Genomic DNA, 18,208 nt, shown 5'->3' on the forward strand with positions numbered 1-18,208 from the left:
AGGGTGTGTAGTATAGTGCTAGAGGCAACCCTTGCAGGCATACTTCAATAGTCAGACATGAATGATGTTAAATAGGGATAAAGGAAAGTGCACGAGACACAGGTGAAATACAACCTCATTCATTGGCAGTGTAAATAAAGGTGGTGAATTGATTGTCTTCCACTTGCAATGTGCCTAAAAGGCTTATCCCATGTGGTAACGTAGCCAGTGCTTGATCAGGCCAATGACATACAGAAGAGGACATATACTGAAAGGAAGACTATTTATATCCTGTTTCAAATTAAGATTCATTTTACCTATTCCCACCAGTTTACCACGATTTCCCCTCTTCAGTGCACACATGACAATTTCTTCTTTCCTTCCACCATCTCACTCCCCCATCCCGAAACTCCAGACTTTTGTTGCTGTCAACCCAAATCCTTCAAGATGGTATCCTAGCCTTATGACCTTGAGCATTTGTCTAAAGCTAGCACAGCTAGATTTTTGGAATGCACAGAATGTAATTCCAACCAGATACACAGTCAGTGTCTTGAATTATGAAAATCTCAGCACAGGAAGGCACTCTGTATGTCATGAATAAACATAATCCTGCCCTAGCTCCACATCATGCTACATTCGCCCAGAACTTACTAAAAAGTTGGATTACAATGCAAAGTTGGGCTGTCATTTCCTAAGGAAATCTGTGAATCATAGTTTTATACTGAAACATTGCCGAAAATGGATTTTCTCAGTTGTTTGTACCAAAACCACACTTAGTTCATTAACATATTTCTGTACCCAGTGCAAAAGACCAAAGAATGTGAGTTTCCTGCATTTTCAGCAGTCTCATTTTCTGTAAATCGACACTCAAAGTTATTATTTCCAGTGGTTGTTTCTTTCCATGTTGCGACTTTTCTATAATAGTTTTGAAGGCTGTTTTCTGTCCTTAGAATCTATAACATTAGAAAGAGAAAAGTTTTGACACTTTAATTTTCTTAAGCATATAAATAAGCATAGCACATTTAAGTGAGGGTTTGAAGGTTTTAAATTTTTAATTTTCTGAATGTCAATAAAAAAAGGGAAGGAAAATGGCACTTGCTCAGATCTTTCCTCTTTCTCCAATTGCTACACTGATTTCCGTTCATTACACACTGAATATACATTCTGACATATGACTACATTTCCTGAGAATTATACTTGCATAAGTTCCCACTTGGATGGAGACTGACATAAAATTTAGCTTTAGTTTCGTGAAAGTCTGATGCAAGAAATTTTAAATCTTTACCCTATTTAAATTTTCCGATGTGTTCACTGTTTACTTGCTGTATTTATGGAATACTAAAGAAATTTGGCATGTCTTCTTTGATCCAATTTTTATTGATGCACCATAGAAAGCATTCTATCCAGGTTCACGGCTTGGTATGGTAACTGCTCTGCCTGAGACCACAAGAAATTGCAGAGAGTTGTGGACACAATTTCAGCATATTACAGAAACTAACCTCCCCTCCATGGACTCTGTCTATACTTCTCACTGCCTTGGTAAAGCAGCCAGAATAATCAAGGACCCCACTCATCCCGGACATTCTCTCTTCTGCCCCCTCCCATCGGGCAGAAGATACAAAAGCCTGAAAGCATGTACCACCAGGCTCAAGGACAGCTTCTATTCTGCTGTTGTAAGACTATTGAACGGTTCGTTAGTACGATAAAATGGACTCTTGACCTCACAATCTACCTCGTTATGATATTGCACCTTATTGTCTGCCTGCACTGCACTTTCTCTGTAACACTTTATTCTGATTTTTTGTTGATTTACTTTGTACTACCTCAATGCACTGTGTAATGAATTATTTTGTATGAATGATATGCAAGACAAGATTTTCACTGTACCTTGGTACATGTGATCATAATAATACAATTTACCAATTTAAACCCTGAAATGCTTTATTTTTGGGTGTTGGAGAGAATGTTGAGCTGCAAGTGTGTATATTTTACATCTACTTTTTACACAGGTTATACAATATCTACGTATGTTTGGACCTCTTCAGAATGTTTCCAATTTCTTTGAGGAGTTTGGAGAAGCCACTAAAAAGGACTATGGGATTTTCACTGCAGAATTGCATTCATAAAGAAATATTCTAGAATGATTCCAAAGGAAAACTTCCTCCTACTCTTAAAAGAGTCTTCATTATCAGTTGGAATAATGCTGAGTCACATGGATCTGGAAGGGCTAAACTTAATCCCTGGTCTGTGCTAATTGTTGCAACGCAGGCAATGTTGAAAGATGCCGCACTTAAACAGGATCCCAATTCCCAATTGCTGTCTCAGAAACCTCTACTGAAAGTGTAGATCTGGAGTGATGGAGTTGCATACATATGCTATTTTTAAAAACCTCAACATGCCTCAATTATGTTAGGGCCTATAAAGTACTTTTTAGAGTATAGAAAACCTAGTAGCCAATTTGTGTACATTTAGGTCCGAAAAATAGGAACCGGGGCTTTGGTTGACAACCCATCTGAGCAGTGTAGCACCCAATCTGTATTGCATAGGAGCATCAATAGTGCTAAAGTTTCTGGCTTGTTGCTTGCATCCACAGCATCCTCATTACAAACATGATGCTGCTGGTGTGCTGGAAGGTCCACCAATGGCCTTCAGACTGGTGTGAGAAGATTGACCAGTTTCTTGGAAGTACTTGCTTGCTGTTTGTGAAATCATTGCCCAGCAAAGTCAATGTGTTGGGGACTGGAGGAGGTGGAGGAAAATCGTATTTTTTAGGTGACGAGGTTCACCTTACCTGGTAATATGCATTTAATATTTATGAATTTGAAATCTGTGCATGTATAATTGTGAAGACAAAGCTTAGGACAACATTACTAAGTAGGGAAATCAAGCTGACATCAGTTCAGCTGTTAACAAGATAATTGCTTGTTTACGTGATCACTTAGAAGCAAAGGTAGCTCATTGTTACCAAACTTGCAGAAAGCCACCAGCATCTCCTGGCATGATCCAAATTTTATGGAGCAGGAATAACAGCAAAAAAAACTTTTATTTCAGCACTTCTATATTTGTAATTGCCATTGTTCTGATTTTGTCTACCTGCCCCTGTGCATAGCATAACCTGTACCAATTCTGAAAGCCTTGCTAAGGACTGACAGAATCTTGAATCTTCCTGCATTGCACATGATAACTTCGGTGCCACTCCTTTTATGGTCTGCGGATAAAGTACTCGAGCTGTCTACAACACCTTGCCCTTTTTCTTCCTACTTCTATCGGTTGTGAGAAAAGGTTCTTTCGGGTCTTAAAGGCAGAGGGGTTCAGACGCAAGTCTTTGTATTTTAAAAAGGGACTGTTTATTTACAAAGACAAATGTGGGGACAGAATGGATGGGAACAGATGCACACTCGCACACACATGGGTGATCGCGAGACATGGGGGAAAGCGCAACGGGTGAGATATGCACACACAATGAACTGGTTACAAATGATCAAGGAAATAAACAATACAATATCTGAACACCTTGAATCTGGACAAACATTGGCTCTAATGCTCCCTGGGATCTTTAACTATCTTACCCTGAAGTAGTGCACATCCTCGGAGAGAGAGAGAAAGAACGAACCAGCACATGCAGCACTTTTTGTAATGCCGGAGAGCTGGGTGGAGCCAGCCTAGGTGATTCAAAAATGTCCAATGGGCCATGGCCAGGTACAACAGGTATTTACATAGGCCCAATGGTCAAGGTGTGTACTAATGGCTGGGTGGAGCCAGACCTTGATTGACAGTGGTGTCGCTTTCGGCCATGTGCTCAATGGTGTCATCCCAGCCAGAGGGGTCAGTGTTGTCATGGTCACATGACAGTCATGACCTTTCACACTACAATATCCCAGTTAGTTAAATAATCAACAATCTTATCATACACTGCATTGTAAACAAAGGATCAAAACTTATGAAAGAGTTGAGTAGAATTTTCAGATGTGCATATCTAAATATCTCCATTGAAAAGCTGAAATTATAATTTGTTTATTGTAAGTGGTGACCATTGAGCTATTAGAAGGGCTGCCCTTTGGCTGTGTTTGAAAGATGGGTGGAATAATTACGTTGGGAGGCACAGTCAAAGGGTTTTATGTGGGTGAGAAAGAAGGCATCTATTTGAGGTGCACACTTTATTCATAACAAAAGATATATACAAAAGAAGAAACAAGGCAAAAGTTAAACGTTCATGCTTATTATAATCGGTAGTGTTAACTTGATTTTTTTTAAAACCATAGCACCATTACCACTAATCTGGCCCCTTGGGGTGATACACCCTTTCATTGTTTGAGGGGCTTCCCCACCTGACTCAGCCCCTCCATGTGCGGTAGCAGAAGGAGCCTTACACTGTTGTCCTTCCCCACAGAGCCATTGCATTGGCTGCACCGAGCTTCAGTGTGTCCCTCAGCATGTACTGAGTTGATGATCTTCAGCAAAAAAGTAATACTGAGCACTACAGGAGATGAGCAAACAGGTCTAATCAATGCAAGACAAGTTCAATACTGATGTCAGGCAGCACTACCTCATGTAAGGGATGACTAGTTAGACAAATTCTCTGATAGTGGAGGCAGTTCAGTGCCATGAATGGTGGCATTGTAGATTTTTATGGAACAATTGAGATAATTTGATGTATGCACTTATGTTGTGGTTGCTCAGTGAAAAACACTTTTGCCTCTGAGACAGAAGGTTATATATTAAGGGCTCTCTCCATGGATAAGCACAGAATCTAGGATGGCATTCCGGTGGGGTGGTGTTAAGCATTTGGGGTTATCTTTTGGGTATGATATTAAACCAAGGCCCAGTTTTCTCCTTAAGCTGGATATAAAAGATCTCTCAGTACAATATTGAAGAGCAGGAGAACCCTGCCCTGTGTCTTGGTCAACATTTAAACCTTATCTAAGGGCAATAAAACAGATTTGGTAAATTGGTTTATTATTGTCACATGTCCTGAGGTACAGTGAAAAACTTGTCTTGCATACCGATTGTACAGGTTAATTCATTACACAGTGCAGTTACATTGAGTTAGTACAGAGTGTATTCAGGTAGTACAGGGTAAAAACAATATCAGAATACAGAGTAAAGTGTCACAGCTACAGAGAAAGTGCAGTGCAGGTAGACAATAAGGTGCAAGGTCACAAGAAGCTAGATTGTGAGGTCAAGAGTCCATCTCATCGTATGAGGGAACCGTTCAATAGTCTTATCACAGTGGGATGGAAGCTGTCCTTGAGCCTGGTGGAATGTGCCCTCAGGCTGCTGTACCTTCTGCCTGATGGGAGAGGATATAAGAGAGAATGACCTGGGTGGGTGGGGTCTTTGATTATGCTGGCTGCTTCACCAAGGCAGCGAGAGTAAAAGTCTCATCACTGTAAAAGTTGTTGTCATTGGCTGCCTTATTTCCATATTGCAATAGTGATGACATTTACTTTATTCCCTATGAAACAATTTTGAAGCTTTCCAAAGTAATGAAGGTTATGATATAATTGCTGCACTACTTTCTTTCTCAGCATTATTTTTTAAAGTAATTCTAAGCCTGGATGTTGAATGTTGGCAAATTAAGAGACAGGACATTGGGTGAAGGAGGAAGTGTGGAATTTGGGTTCACCTTGAACCCCGTCTTTAAGTTACTGTTCCAGTGAGTGCCACTGAGCAGGACTGGAAATCGTGCCGCTTTTTTTCAGTTGCCACCGTTACCACCACAGGCCAGTACTCAATCTCAGATAGCAATTTCCATCAAGTGTGGCACATAGCAGAGATGATGGAGCTGTTCTCCCCAACTCCTGCTTTAAGCCTCATGACACTGAATCGAAAATACAAAGGCAAAGCTTGAGGTCTTAATAATAGAGCCACAAGTCTGGGCTGAACTGAAGAATCATTCAACTGTTTATTCAATAGGTCTGGTGGCATCGTCTGACAGCCTATTGTCCTGCTATTTTCTGCAGCCCTTTCATGGCATACATGCAGTCAATGTTCATTCTTATTGTAGAAAGAATTTTGAAATGTTTTGTTTTGAATCTGTTGTGAATTTTTGTGAGGAGAAGTTTGAGACCGTGACATTGGGAAGTTGATGGGAAATGCAAGGACGGTGTTGATGAAAAGGGTAAAATATAGATTGAATTGTTCGCCTTGCTGTCCTTGTCATCATGTTGTCATCTTATGTCATCCAGAGCAGGCTCACTGTGTTTATGACTGTCATCACTGGAAGTAAAATGCTCCATTTGTAACAGAGTTAAAGTTCAGTCTATTAGAAAGGTGTGACCTGCAATTTAATCCAGGCTATGATGGAAGTTCAAGTGAGGCTCTAAAAAGGAACATGTATTGCCCAAAATGAGGGGACTGAAACCAGACAAAACCCCTGGACCTTGATAGCTTGCATCCCAGGACTGCAGAGATAGAGGATGCATTAGTGATAATTTTCTGAAGTATTTCTAGCAGATTGGAAGGCAGCAAATGGAATGCCACTATTCATGAAATGGTAGAGAGAAAAAGCAGTGTATCATAGACAGGTTAGCCTGATATCCGCTGTCAATAAATGTTGGAATCCATCATTTAGGATGTAACAAAGCATTTAGAAAATCATAAAGAGGCAGAATCAATATGATTTTATAAAAGGAAATTGCGTTTGCCAAACTAAGATGATTTTAAGGATATAAATAATCGATTAGATTGAGGGAACTAGTGGATGCAGTATATCTGGATTTGATAAGGTACCACACAAAAATTGTGACATAAAACTTATGGGGTTGGAGAGAGAACTGGTTAAATGACAGAAGACAGAGTCTGAATCACTGGGTCATTTTCAGGTTGGCAGACAGCTATTATTTGGGTTCCATGCAGATCAGACCTAAACCCTCAGCTATTCATTATGTATGATGAGAAGTCTGTGTAACATATTCAAGAGTACTGATCAAACGATGTGAGGGAAGGTGAGCTGTGAGGAGAAAGCACGGAATCTGCAAGGGGATAGAAACAGGTTAAGTTAGTGGACAAGAAGGTAAATGAGTAAGGTTAGGCACTGTGATAGGAAGAATGGAATAACAGAGTATTTCCTAAATGTCGAGAAACTTAGAAATGTTGACATACGGATGCATGCTGATGTGCTTATTTATGAGAGGCAGGAAAGAAATTGGCAGGTGCTGCAAACTGTTGTGTATGTAAATAGTATGTGGCTTTTATCACTTGGGACCTGGAATACAGAAAGAAGTCTCAGTAAGATTCTGTTGGTCTTAGACAAGACATGATTTAGAATACCATGTGCAAGTTTGGTCTCTGTAATCAAAGGAGGATATACTTCCTTTGGAGTCTGTGCAGTGTAAATTCACAAGCAACTTTCTTTGTAAGTCAGTGATAAAAGAATAGGCTAAACCCACTGAAATTGACATGAGCAAGATGTGATTTCTTAAAACACAAGAAAAGACAAGAAGATAGGAGCAGGAGTAGCTCACCAGACCTCTCAAACCTGCCCCGCCATTCAATATGATCATGGTTGATCTGTGCTGGCCTCATCTCCTCTTTTGTGTCAGTTCCCCTTGGCCTTCTATTCCTTGATATTTCAAATATTTATCTCTCTCTACCTTAAGTACATCTAATGATCTGGCACCACCAGCCTCAGGGGCAGAGAATTCCAGAGGTTCACAACTCTCTGAGGGAAGAAATTTCTACACATCTCAATTTTAAATGATCGGCCCCTTATTTTGTAGCTATGTTCCCCTGTTCGTGACTCTCTCACTGGGGAAAACATCTCAACATCTACATTTTCATGCCCCCTTACGATCTTGTATGTTTGAATAAGTTCACCCCTCGTTCTTCTAAATGCCAAGTAATACAAACCCAAACTGTCCAGCCTCTCTTGATTGTACAGTACTCTCATCCCAAAAATTAGCCTTTGGTCTGTCTCCAATACTACGATATATAACCTATATATCCTATATAGGTTAGGGGACCAAAACTGTGCACAGTATTCCAGCTGTAGCATCACCAACATCCTGTACACCTGGAATAAAACCTTTTTCTTAAACTCCAACCCCTTTTGCTATGAAAGCAAACAGGCCATTTGTCTCCTTAACTACTTGTTGGACTTGCCTACTAACATTTTCTAGTTCGTGCACTGGAACACTTACATCCCTCTGAACCGCATATTTGTAGTCTCTCTCCATTTAGATAATAATCTGCCTTTTGATTCCTCGTACTGAATGCATGACCTCACACTTTCCTACATTCAACTTCCCCACATTAAACAAGATTTGGAGGAAGATGCCAGGAGGATGTTTTCCCCACTGTAGAATTTAGAACTAGAGAGCATTGTCTAAGAATAAGTGGTTGACCATTTAGGACTGTAGCAGAGTATCTGGAGGTACGTTATAGGCATTATAAATAAATCCTACACAACCACATAAAGACCTATTTGAATGGATGATTTTGTTCTGGGACTAGATTGTGAGGAACTTCATCAAAAAGGAAAGAGAGAGAGAGAGGTGAAATTTAAGATGGAATTACAATTCCTAATCATAGATGAAAGCAAGGTTGCCAATGGAAGAATAACAACATTCAAAGTTGGGACTGAAGACACGTGTCTCAGGGTTTTAGGGCTAGAACTGATTTTCAAGTTAGAGAGGGGCAAGCCCACAGAGGGATTTGAAAGTAGAGGTTAGAATTTTAAAACTGAGGTGTTACTTGACTGGCAGGCAACGGAGGTCAGCATGCACAGGGCTGATGGGTGAATAGGAGCCTTGGTGCAATTTGAGACATGGCTACAGATGTGTGAAGGAACACAAATTTATAAATGGCCAAATGAAGGAAGTTAGCTGGGACTGCATTGGAATAGTCAAATTTAGAGACAACAAAGGCACCAATAAGAGTTTCGGCAATAGATGGGGTTTTCATTAGGGATGGATTTGAGCAATATTATGGAGGTAGAAATGGGTTACACTAGAGATCTGAATCTCATTTCTGGATCAGATTTGACTCCGTGGTGGCAAACAGTCTGATTCACTTTCAGGCACTTACTAAGAGAAGGATGAAGTTGCAATCAAGGGAACAGAGTTCTAAATGGGTACCAAAGACAATGTGTTGGTGTTGCAAATTATTTCTGTGTTTCTTAAGTGGCTTAATTATTGAAAATAACAACGATGGATATGATGAGCCTGGCTACTAACACCTTCTTTTCACCTTCCCACACAAATCTGTGATTCTCCCTACCACCCTCTCAATAGAATTTAACTTCTTGTATAACTCTAGAATTCTTTCCTCACCACCTCTCTCTCTTTTAATGAAAAAAAAGTTGTCCTTCAGCTTTTGCCTGATATGCATCCATGGGCCAGCATCATTTACAAAAAGCTCACAACTGTACTTCAGAAACTACTTCATTGGTTGTGCAGCACCTTGGGAAGTCCAAAGTCATGGAGAGTGAACCAGAAATGCAAATTTTTATTCAGTTCATTTTATTTTTGCTTATATGGCAAAGCTGTATTAGCTTCACTTTCTTTACGATGCAATTTTCCTGTGGTTATCTCTGCACTTGTAAGTTAAATTTTAATTATTCAATAGGTGAATGGCATTGATATCGTGGGGAAGACTCAGGAGGAACTGGTTGGAATGCTGCGTGGTACTAAACATGGAGAGACTGTTTCACTTGTGGTTGCACGTCAAGAAGATGTCTTCATACCCCGAGAATTGGTAACGTATATTTACTTCTTATTTTAAGGAGTGCTTCACTTAAGGGTCAGCAGAAATCTAGAACTCTCTTCTCCCAAAAGCTGTTTAGATCTTTTAAAATGATTAAAGGATTGGTGTGTCAGCTAGAGCCTGTTTCATCTGGTGCTTGGAGTCCAAAATAGTGGGGACATAACCTTAACATTAGGGTGAGGGCATTTAGTGGTGATGTCAGGAAGCACCTTTTCTCACAAAGATTGGTGGAAATCTGGGACTCATTTCTCCCAACAGATTGCTGATTCTGGCTATGGTTGATAATTCAAAACTGCGAGATGATGAGCTTTTTGTGAGGCAAAGGTATGAGTGATACAGTACTAAGGTGGGTAAAATGCAGATCAGCTACAATCTAATTGGAACAGGCTGGAAGAGGTCCTGTTCTTGTGGATGAATCTGTTTCCATCATCCTGTGATAACCATGCCTGTGAGATGGTGTGGTTTACAGTGGTGTGGGATGTTTCTCAGCAGTGTGTGGCTAGAAACCACAGGTAGCATCATATTGTGACCTGGAATCATTTTGTATGCAGCACTTACCATACGCCTTTCCCCTCAGCACTGCCATTACCGTTATCTCAATGAGTGTTTCATTTTGACCTAATAGTTTATACTGTACTCAGCTTGTCCATAATGGATAAAATTACTATATAATGTGAAGAATTCCAAACATTTGATGGTGCAGTTTCAAAAAATAATTCAATCTCTGGCTTCTGAAGAAATTTTTAAATGACTTGAGCTTTGCTCTTGCAATTTATGACTCATCTGATCTGCTGATCGAATTGCTGGTTCGAAGCTTATTACTAGGCATTATATTACCTTTTGCTTATTTCACAGTTAGATGTGCATTTTCTAATAAGTTCATTATTCAGTACATTTTTAGGAATTGTCTTATAACTCGATTCAGATGAAGAGCTAAAGATAAGCTATTGATGAAAACAAGGTACATCTAAATACACCGTTGAGGTAGTCTTTCCTTTTTTCTTTCCTTCTCTTTCTTTCATCTATGGTCTTTTTATTGTTCCTTTATCATGCTAAACATTACCCTAATGTGTCTAAACTGTGAAGCAACCCATCAGAGCCCTCACTATCAATCCACATGTGTGTTTATTGATTCTTATATCTTTGTTCTCGTATGCATTTCACTCTTCTTGCCCACTTACCTACTCTCTGACTCCCTCCCTGACCCTCTCCCCACCACCCACACTCGCACGCACAGATTCCTCCTGTTCTGTTTCTCGGTTTGATTTGTTTGAGCAGCAGATGCAGGTGATTTTACCCTGCACTAATTCCTGAGCAAGGAAGGAAACGAAGGATTTCCGACTTCTGTTTAATTTTTTTTATTATCTCCTGCAGAGAGCATTTTTGAAATCTCACTGTCTCTTCCCATCCTCCTCATTGTTTGCTCTCCCCTCCTTAAAATTTATTGCAGAGGAATCACTTTTCCTGGCCACACACTTACCGAGGTTGAATGCCATTTATTTTGTTAAGCTCTTATCTAAATACGATTGGGAAAAAAAACAATATATTGTGAACGCTCTTGTAGCCGGATACTATTACTAGCTGCAGAGCCATTTGGGTTGTTTTCAGAATAGTGAGGCAAAGTTTAGTGCAGCTGTGTTCAATAGTGCAAAGGTAAAGCGAGTTAGAAGCATGAAAGATGGTGACAGTTATTGTTCCTCCCAGATGAATGCTGGTTTTACCTGCTGCAACAAGTCACTTCAGCTGAGCTGATGTTGTGTTTGTTCTCACTGAGTAAAGTGTGGCATTAGACTAAGATCTAGGTGCACATCTTTCAATTATTTTTGTTAATTTGCTTCCTCACATTTATTTGTGATTGTGAATAAGCTTCTTTGTGAAAAACAGACTTCGGAATGGTGCATGAGGCAGCATGGAGGTGGAAGTCCTTTTATGGTCTTTATTTTGACCATTAAGGTCAGTAGTCACAAATTGAAGGCATGGGTGGTGGGGAAAGAGGAGGGGAATGGGACTAATTGAATGGAGACCAGGCCAGGGTTCAATGGGCTAAATAGTCTCCTCCTGTATTAGAATCTTCTTCAAAACTGAGATGGACTTCTGTCGGACAGGACCACTGAGGGCTATGTAACCAAAGTGGGTAAATAGAGTTGCAATGTAGACCACCCTTGATCTATTGGAGTAGAGGGATAAGCTTGTGTGGCTAAGTGATCTACTTTTGTTCTTGTAACAATAGTGGCTTCCTTTCAACAAGGAATTCATTACCTATGAAATACTTTATGTCAAAGCTTGTGGGAAGGTTAGGGTTAGCTGATGAGAAGTGTATTCCATAGTACATGTTTAAATATGGGACTGAAACTCGGGGCAAACTTATTGGGGCGGGGGGAGGGATGGGGGCAGCTACGGTATATATTTCCACTTTTGCATTTGGAACGTGACTTGGCTACTTAGTGTCATCTGCAGTTCCTACACATAGTGATTTTTATTGCTTCACTGTTGATGGTCATGTTTACAGCTGCCTAAAGCCTTCCAAAAACCTCATCTTGGCTTCTCCTCATCTTTAATTCTCCTCATTCAACACACACCTTAAAGCCTAGCACTTTGAGCAAGCATTTGGTGAATAGGTCTAAAATTCATTTTGTGGCTTTTATTGGATTTTGTTGGGTAAATCTCCTCTGAAGTGTCTTAGAATGTTTTCCACGTGAAAGATGTTATATAAATTCAACAATATTGTTGCATTATATAGTCTCACACCTACCAGTTATATATTTGGCTTCCTCAACTTCAAGCCATCAGACACACATACTGCATTAAGTTTTTCATCATTGTTCATGCACATCATTTCTTGATGCAATTAAAACATTAATTGATGACCATGTGTAGGTTTATTTTAATCCTTCACTATTAAATAGTAAGTACTTGGATGTCAACTTGGTGTCTGTCTTTATTGCATAATTGGCAGTGCTTTATTAAAGTTTTGTCACTTCTAGGTAAAACAGTTGTAATGTGTGTTGATCTATTATTTCTGGGTATTCGCTTGAAAGATTTTTTTCCATCAATGATTAATCATTGTGTTCTTAAAAATGAAATGTTGAGGAATAAACTAACTGACAATTCAGCTTCATCATCTGTACGTTTGCAGATGAATAACGCAGTACCTTTTGCACTCGTGCTATTTCAATTCTTTGTATGCGTGTTAAATCAGTCTTCCTCACAATGCCAGGCACTCCATTCCTTTCACCATTCTTGTTTATCTTCTTGAAGGCTGCTATTTAAATAGTGAGATGAGCCGAAAGAAAATTAAGTCTATGGAAACAGATCAAAACAAAGAAGAGGATATTAAGTTAATCCCAATTCTTTGTAACTGATGTTAAAAGGATTCTGAGGACACACAAGGGCTTTTTTGAAAAAAATACTTTGCTTTCTCAAACACATTGTATGGGGTGGGCCTTTAAAGAATAATTAATTACCACCTTCCTGGTCTGTGGAATTATCAGTGACAGCTGTAAAACAAAAGCCTTTCATTGAATAGCCCTCTTGTCACCAAAGAACAGCACCTCTTTAATGAAAGGGAAGACAGCAGAGGCAGCCTCCTCTTTCCGTCGTTCTCCCACCAGCCCCCCACCCCCCCTCACCGGAGCTGCTTCTGCCGTCTCAACATGACAGACGTCTGCACGCGCTGACCACTATATTGTTTTCTTGCAGGAAGTCGTCTTGCATTTTGATCCTCTAGTGTGCAACTACATCATTCTACAGCTGTGTAGCCTTGCTTTCCGCGATGGCGTTAAGGCATGCTATATTTGTATAGCACCTTTAACGTTGTAAAACATCCTAGAGCACTGAAGGGAAGAGTTGTCATCAAAATTTGACGTTGGGTTTGGACTTGTGACCCAAGGTTTAGTCATAAGGGGAGATTTTAAGGAATATGTGAGAAAGGTAGCTGGGTGGAGAGGTTATATCACATGAATTTCACTGCCCCTGTATTGCTGGTGTGCCTCCAGTAATAGGGCAGTGAAAATCAGGGATGTGCAAATGGGTCAAAGCTACAGCAGCATGAGCAGCTTAGAGCATTGCAGATACAGGGAGGGGGGAGGTTGGCGAGGGATTTGTAAATAGGGATAAGGATTTCAAAGTCAAGGTCCTGCTGCTGTTATAGGCCACAGGTACAATTAGTTCTGGATGAATGGGACTTGTGTGTTTGGGAACGAGCAGCAGAGTTTAGGAAGACCTCAGCTGTACAGAGGGTGTATGGTGGGATGCCAGAAAGAAGAACGTTTATTCTAGGACTCGTTTTCCTGGGCTCATGTAAAAACGTAATTCTGCACAATCACCACTGCTCTCTGTTAGTCATCACGGCCCAGTGATTTTAACGTTCTTTCATTCCTTTTACATTATTTATTGTTGTTGCCAACTCAGTTATGACCCTACATTCAGACAAGGCGTATGGTTTTTAATTCCCTACCTTATCATGGTTGGCTAGGTTTGTAAAATGTGTCCTGCTCTGTGGAGTTCCTTCCCAAAATTACCTTGTCTTCATGATACAAAAAGCCTCTTTAAAATCATGCCTCTTTGATCACCACCCAACTACTCTCCCTTCCCTCTATCTCTTCCTTTCCCTTTTAATAAAGCACTTAATTTTGTCGCATGTGAGTTGCTGTATAGAGATGTAAATATTGGTTTGTTTTCAATGGTAGCAACATTAAGGTACATGGTGAAAAGAGAATGGAAGTGATGAATATTGATCTTGGGTTTATATCCCTGTGAAGTGTGGCATTGTTTCTGTATCCTAAATTGGAGTATTTCATCAATAAGCGAACATACAGATAGACACCCAGATTAAGTGGTGTGTACTGTTTAAGGATGTGATTGATGGTTTTAAGAGCCAGTACAAACAGAGATAATTAAATTCTGTGTGGAACATGATGGTTCCTAAATTGGTGGAAGTTCTAAAATGTGATGCCACAAAGCCAATTTATCAAGGATGTTTAATGGAGGATTTGATAGGTATTCCAGAATTATGTTTGATAAAATATTTAGTGAGTTAGAGACTGTGAGAAACTTTCCCTCAGGAGGTTAAAAGGATTCACAACCTCAAGGTGTCTCAAAACTCTTTATAGACATTGAAGTACTTCTTGAAACCATGGGATGTTAGAGCATAGAAGGCAATTCATGACAGTGCCAGATCTTTGATAGACTGATATAATTGGTTCCACTGCCATTTCCCTTCAAATATTGTTTGAATTCTTTTATGAAAGCTCCTATTGCATATGTTTCAACTAACCACTCAGTCGGTGCATTTCAATGCGGATCACTGTGTAAGGTGTATTTTTCTCATGTCTTCCTTGGGTCCTTTGCCAACCACCTTAAGTCTGTTTCTTGTTCCCAGCCAACCCTTCAGTCACTAGAAGCAATATTGACTGTAGAAGGTGAGGTTTGTTATGTTGCTGACTCAGGCCTTATCATTGATTGTAATAGAAAGTCAGTGGGTGTGTAGTGGCAAGGTGTGTGGTGGGGTATTGCTGGTGAGGAAATAGGGATCAACAGTATGGAGGGTGAGTGGGTGGGGGGAGGGGGCAAAAGCCGGGGACGTAAAGTGGAGCAGTTGTTAATGACTTAAAGGGAACCTAACTAAATTGGGTCCCCAGTGACGGGCTGGGACCTTTTCATCAAGGCCTTCTATAACTCAGCTGAAAGTGTCCAACAGCTGACTCACTTGGAACGATGTGCAGAAATTTCACGTAGCAACTTTTGAACTAAGGGGAATGACAATGTGCACATATCCAAAAGAGAGAGGATGTCATTGGCTCAAACTTGGTTCATGACCAGATGTGCCTGGCTGAATTTCTGGATTGGCGCTATTGTATTTGGAAACCATCATTATATTACACTGCAGAAAAAGCTGGTTTGCATATGCCCGGCACTGATAAAAGCTCTGCAGTCAAATTTCTGGGTCGTTGGACCTGAGCTGCTGCTTGACGACACCATCTCAGGTCTAAAAGCAGCCTTGTAGACAAGAGACTGCAGATCTGGACTGCAGGTCCTGATGCAGGGTCTTGATCTGAAAGGTCAACTTGCACCTTTTGCCTCTACAGATGCTGCTTGACCCACTGAGTTCTTCCAGAGTTCTGTTTTTTATTCCATAAAACCAGCCTCTGAAATTATATCAACAGCTCCCAGTTCTATCTCCTGACAATATCCCTTAACCCTCTCTGTTGTCAAGCATTTGGGACATCATGAGAATGTGGAAGATGCTATGTAAGTGCAAGTCTTTTATTTTGCTTTGTGCATCACTTTATCCTTGAGAAGAGACTTCTGCTGCCTTTCCACCAACCCCTTAGGATTCCTTCTTAAACTTCATCACTCCACTTCTCTCCCTTATTCATCTTTCTGACAATGCTTTCAGTCACATCAGGATCTATCTTTTAATAGCTTAGCATACGGTACCTCAAACTCTAAAACTTCTTGGGAGAAAATACGTAGACATAACAAAGAATGAGATCTTTTCAATCAACCAGGTTAGATTAGTTTATCATCATATACACCAGAGTGCAATGAAATTCCTTGTTCGCATGAAGCTCACAGAGTAATCAGTATACACGGTAATAATAAATCCAAATACAACAATAAATTCATGACGAGCATAAACAGCAGAATGGTGCAAAGATTGTAGTGCAAAAAGAAATGCTGAAGTGTCAATAATGGAATAGCTGAGAATGGTAGTATTAAGGGGACGAGAACGTGGCAACACTACTGAGAAGTGGATGTGAAAGAGGTGATTGTTTCAGGAGTCTGATAGCAGTGAGGAAGAAGCTGTTCTTAAGTCTGAACATCCAGGCTTTCAAGCTTCTGTATCTTCTCCCAGAAGGAAGAAGAGGGAAAAGGGAATGGCCAGGGTGGCAGCCATGCTTGATAATACTACTAGCCTTCCTGAAGCAATGCACTGTGAAAATGGACTGGATGGAAGGAGTTGACGAGCCTGTGATGGACTGGGCTGTGTTTACCACTCTCTGCAGGTTCTGTCAGCATTAAAACAGCAGCAGCTACGAGTCATTTGTGTGTTTCCCCACCAGAGGATATATAGATGTCTTTATTATTATTTGACATTTTGGAATAATAAATGAAAAGATCTGTGTGTAGTCTGACCACAAGCCTCCACTGTTTCATGCCTTGCTTCCCCCCATTATGTGTATTTCTGAAGTACAGATTGTGCCACACACTGGCATTGGAAGCAGATCTCTGACTTGATGAAACTCTTGTTTACACAATGGCTAACAGGTCGAGGAAGAAAAAAAGGTTACAGTTGAAGTAATCCTTCCTGTTTCCTGTCTGGCTGCACTTCATGTATATTCAGCAGAGCCTGGATGATGCAGATAGGGAGCTGGTAAATGCTGGAGGGAATTCTGTGTATGTGCAAACACATTATAGATATTTCCTAAAAGTTTCTTTGAACTGCACGTATAGGTGCTGAGCCCTGAGTTTCTAAAATGCTATTGAAGCAATTGGGAAATGTGACCTTTGGGGATACAGGTTGAAACACAGTTAACAATTGGTTCACACTACACTGAAGTGTCAATGCTAGGACTCTTGATTTCAGAGAATTCTAAATAAACTGTTTGGTTGCAGGGCAGTCTGCTACATTAGCAGAAGGTATACATTAGAGAACGTCTGTTTTGTTCTCTGTCTGTCTGTTCCTTAGTTACTTGTGTCTCGCCACTTTATGTCCTCCTTCCATTGCCACTTTTATTGTTTGTTATTGGCTTAGTACTTTGTACCACTGAAGTTAAGTGCCAGCTTCAGGAATAATAAATTGTCTTTCTCCTTGGCAATCTGAAACCCTCCGATTTGAGCAATGTTGTTACTAATTTCTAACCTTGGCTGTATCATTCAGCTTTTGTCCCTGTTCCTTGGGGCTCCCAAGCTATTTCTTCAACCTCAACAGGATTCTTACTTCCATAACTAATTATGCCCTTGTGTTTCTTTAATGGCCTTATGCTTCTGACTTTTACTTGACTGAGTCAAGTACATCATTCCACCCTTGTATCTGTCCCCTTCTGCCTTCCTTTATCTTTATCATTTTGCATCTCTCCCCATCCTGGTCACTGGAGTTACTTCTGTACACCTACATTACTCCTTCTCTACGACATCCTCTTATTTCCAGTCTGGAGAAGGGCTACATCTGAATGGTAACTCCTGCTTTCTCCGGTTACTAAACCGAATTGTTCTGTGTTGCCATCATTTTCTTTTGTTCTTGGTTCCATATTTCCAGTATCTGCAACCTTTTACTTAAGGGGCAACACTTGTGTAAATTAAAGCCCAAATGGGAATGTGTTAACCCAATTTTGTTGCTTTTCCTCTCGTTTAACACTTTGGAATAAGGCATGAAATTGTTTCTGAGGTTTGAATTAACTGACTTAATTCACCATTGTTTGCATAACTTGAAATTTATTGAGAAAATGTATTGCTGAATTATCCTGAAGGAATGCAAGCCAGACAGCACTGTGTGATGTCAGGGACAGATAAGCAAATTTTG

The 18,208-nt window shown here is 40.2% G+C and overlaps 1 protein-coding gene across 2 annotated transcripts in view; it reads left to right on the plus strand.

Annotated features, from left to right (window-relative positions):
* LOC127577496 (partitioning defective 3 homolog B-like) overlaps positions 1-18,208 on the plus strand; it is a 787,668-nt gene that overhangs the window by 367,850 nt on the left and 401,610 nt on the right. For both annotated transcript variants that reach the window (XM_052028727.1, XM_052028736.1), the window contains exon 10: positions 9,547-9,675. In XM_052028727.1, the coding sequence (XP_051884687.1) occupies positions 9,547-9,675 (129 nt within the window). The remainder of the gene's footprint in view (positions 1-9,546; positions 9,676-18,208) is intronic.

Source organism: Pristis pectinata, chromosome 1 (genome assembly GCF_009764475.1).
Source record: "Pristis pectinata isolate sPriPec2 chromosome 1, sPriPec2.1.pri, whole genome shotgun sequence".
NCBI classification, from domain to species: Eukaryota; Metazoa; Chordata; class Chondrichthyes; order Rhinopristiformes; family Pristidae; genus Pristis; species Pristis pectinata.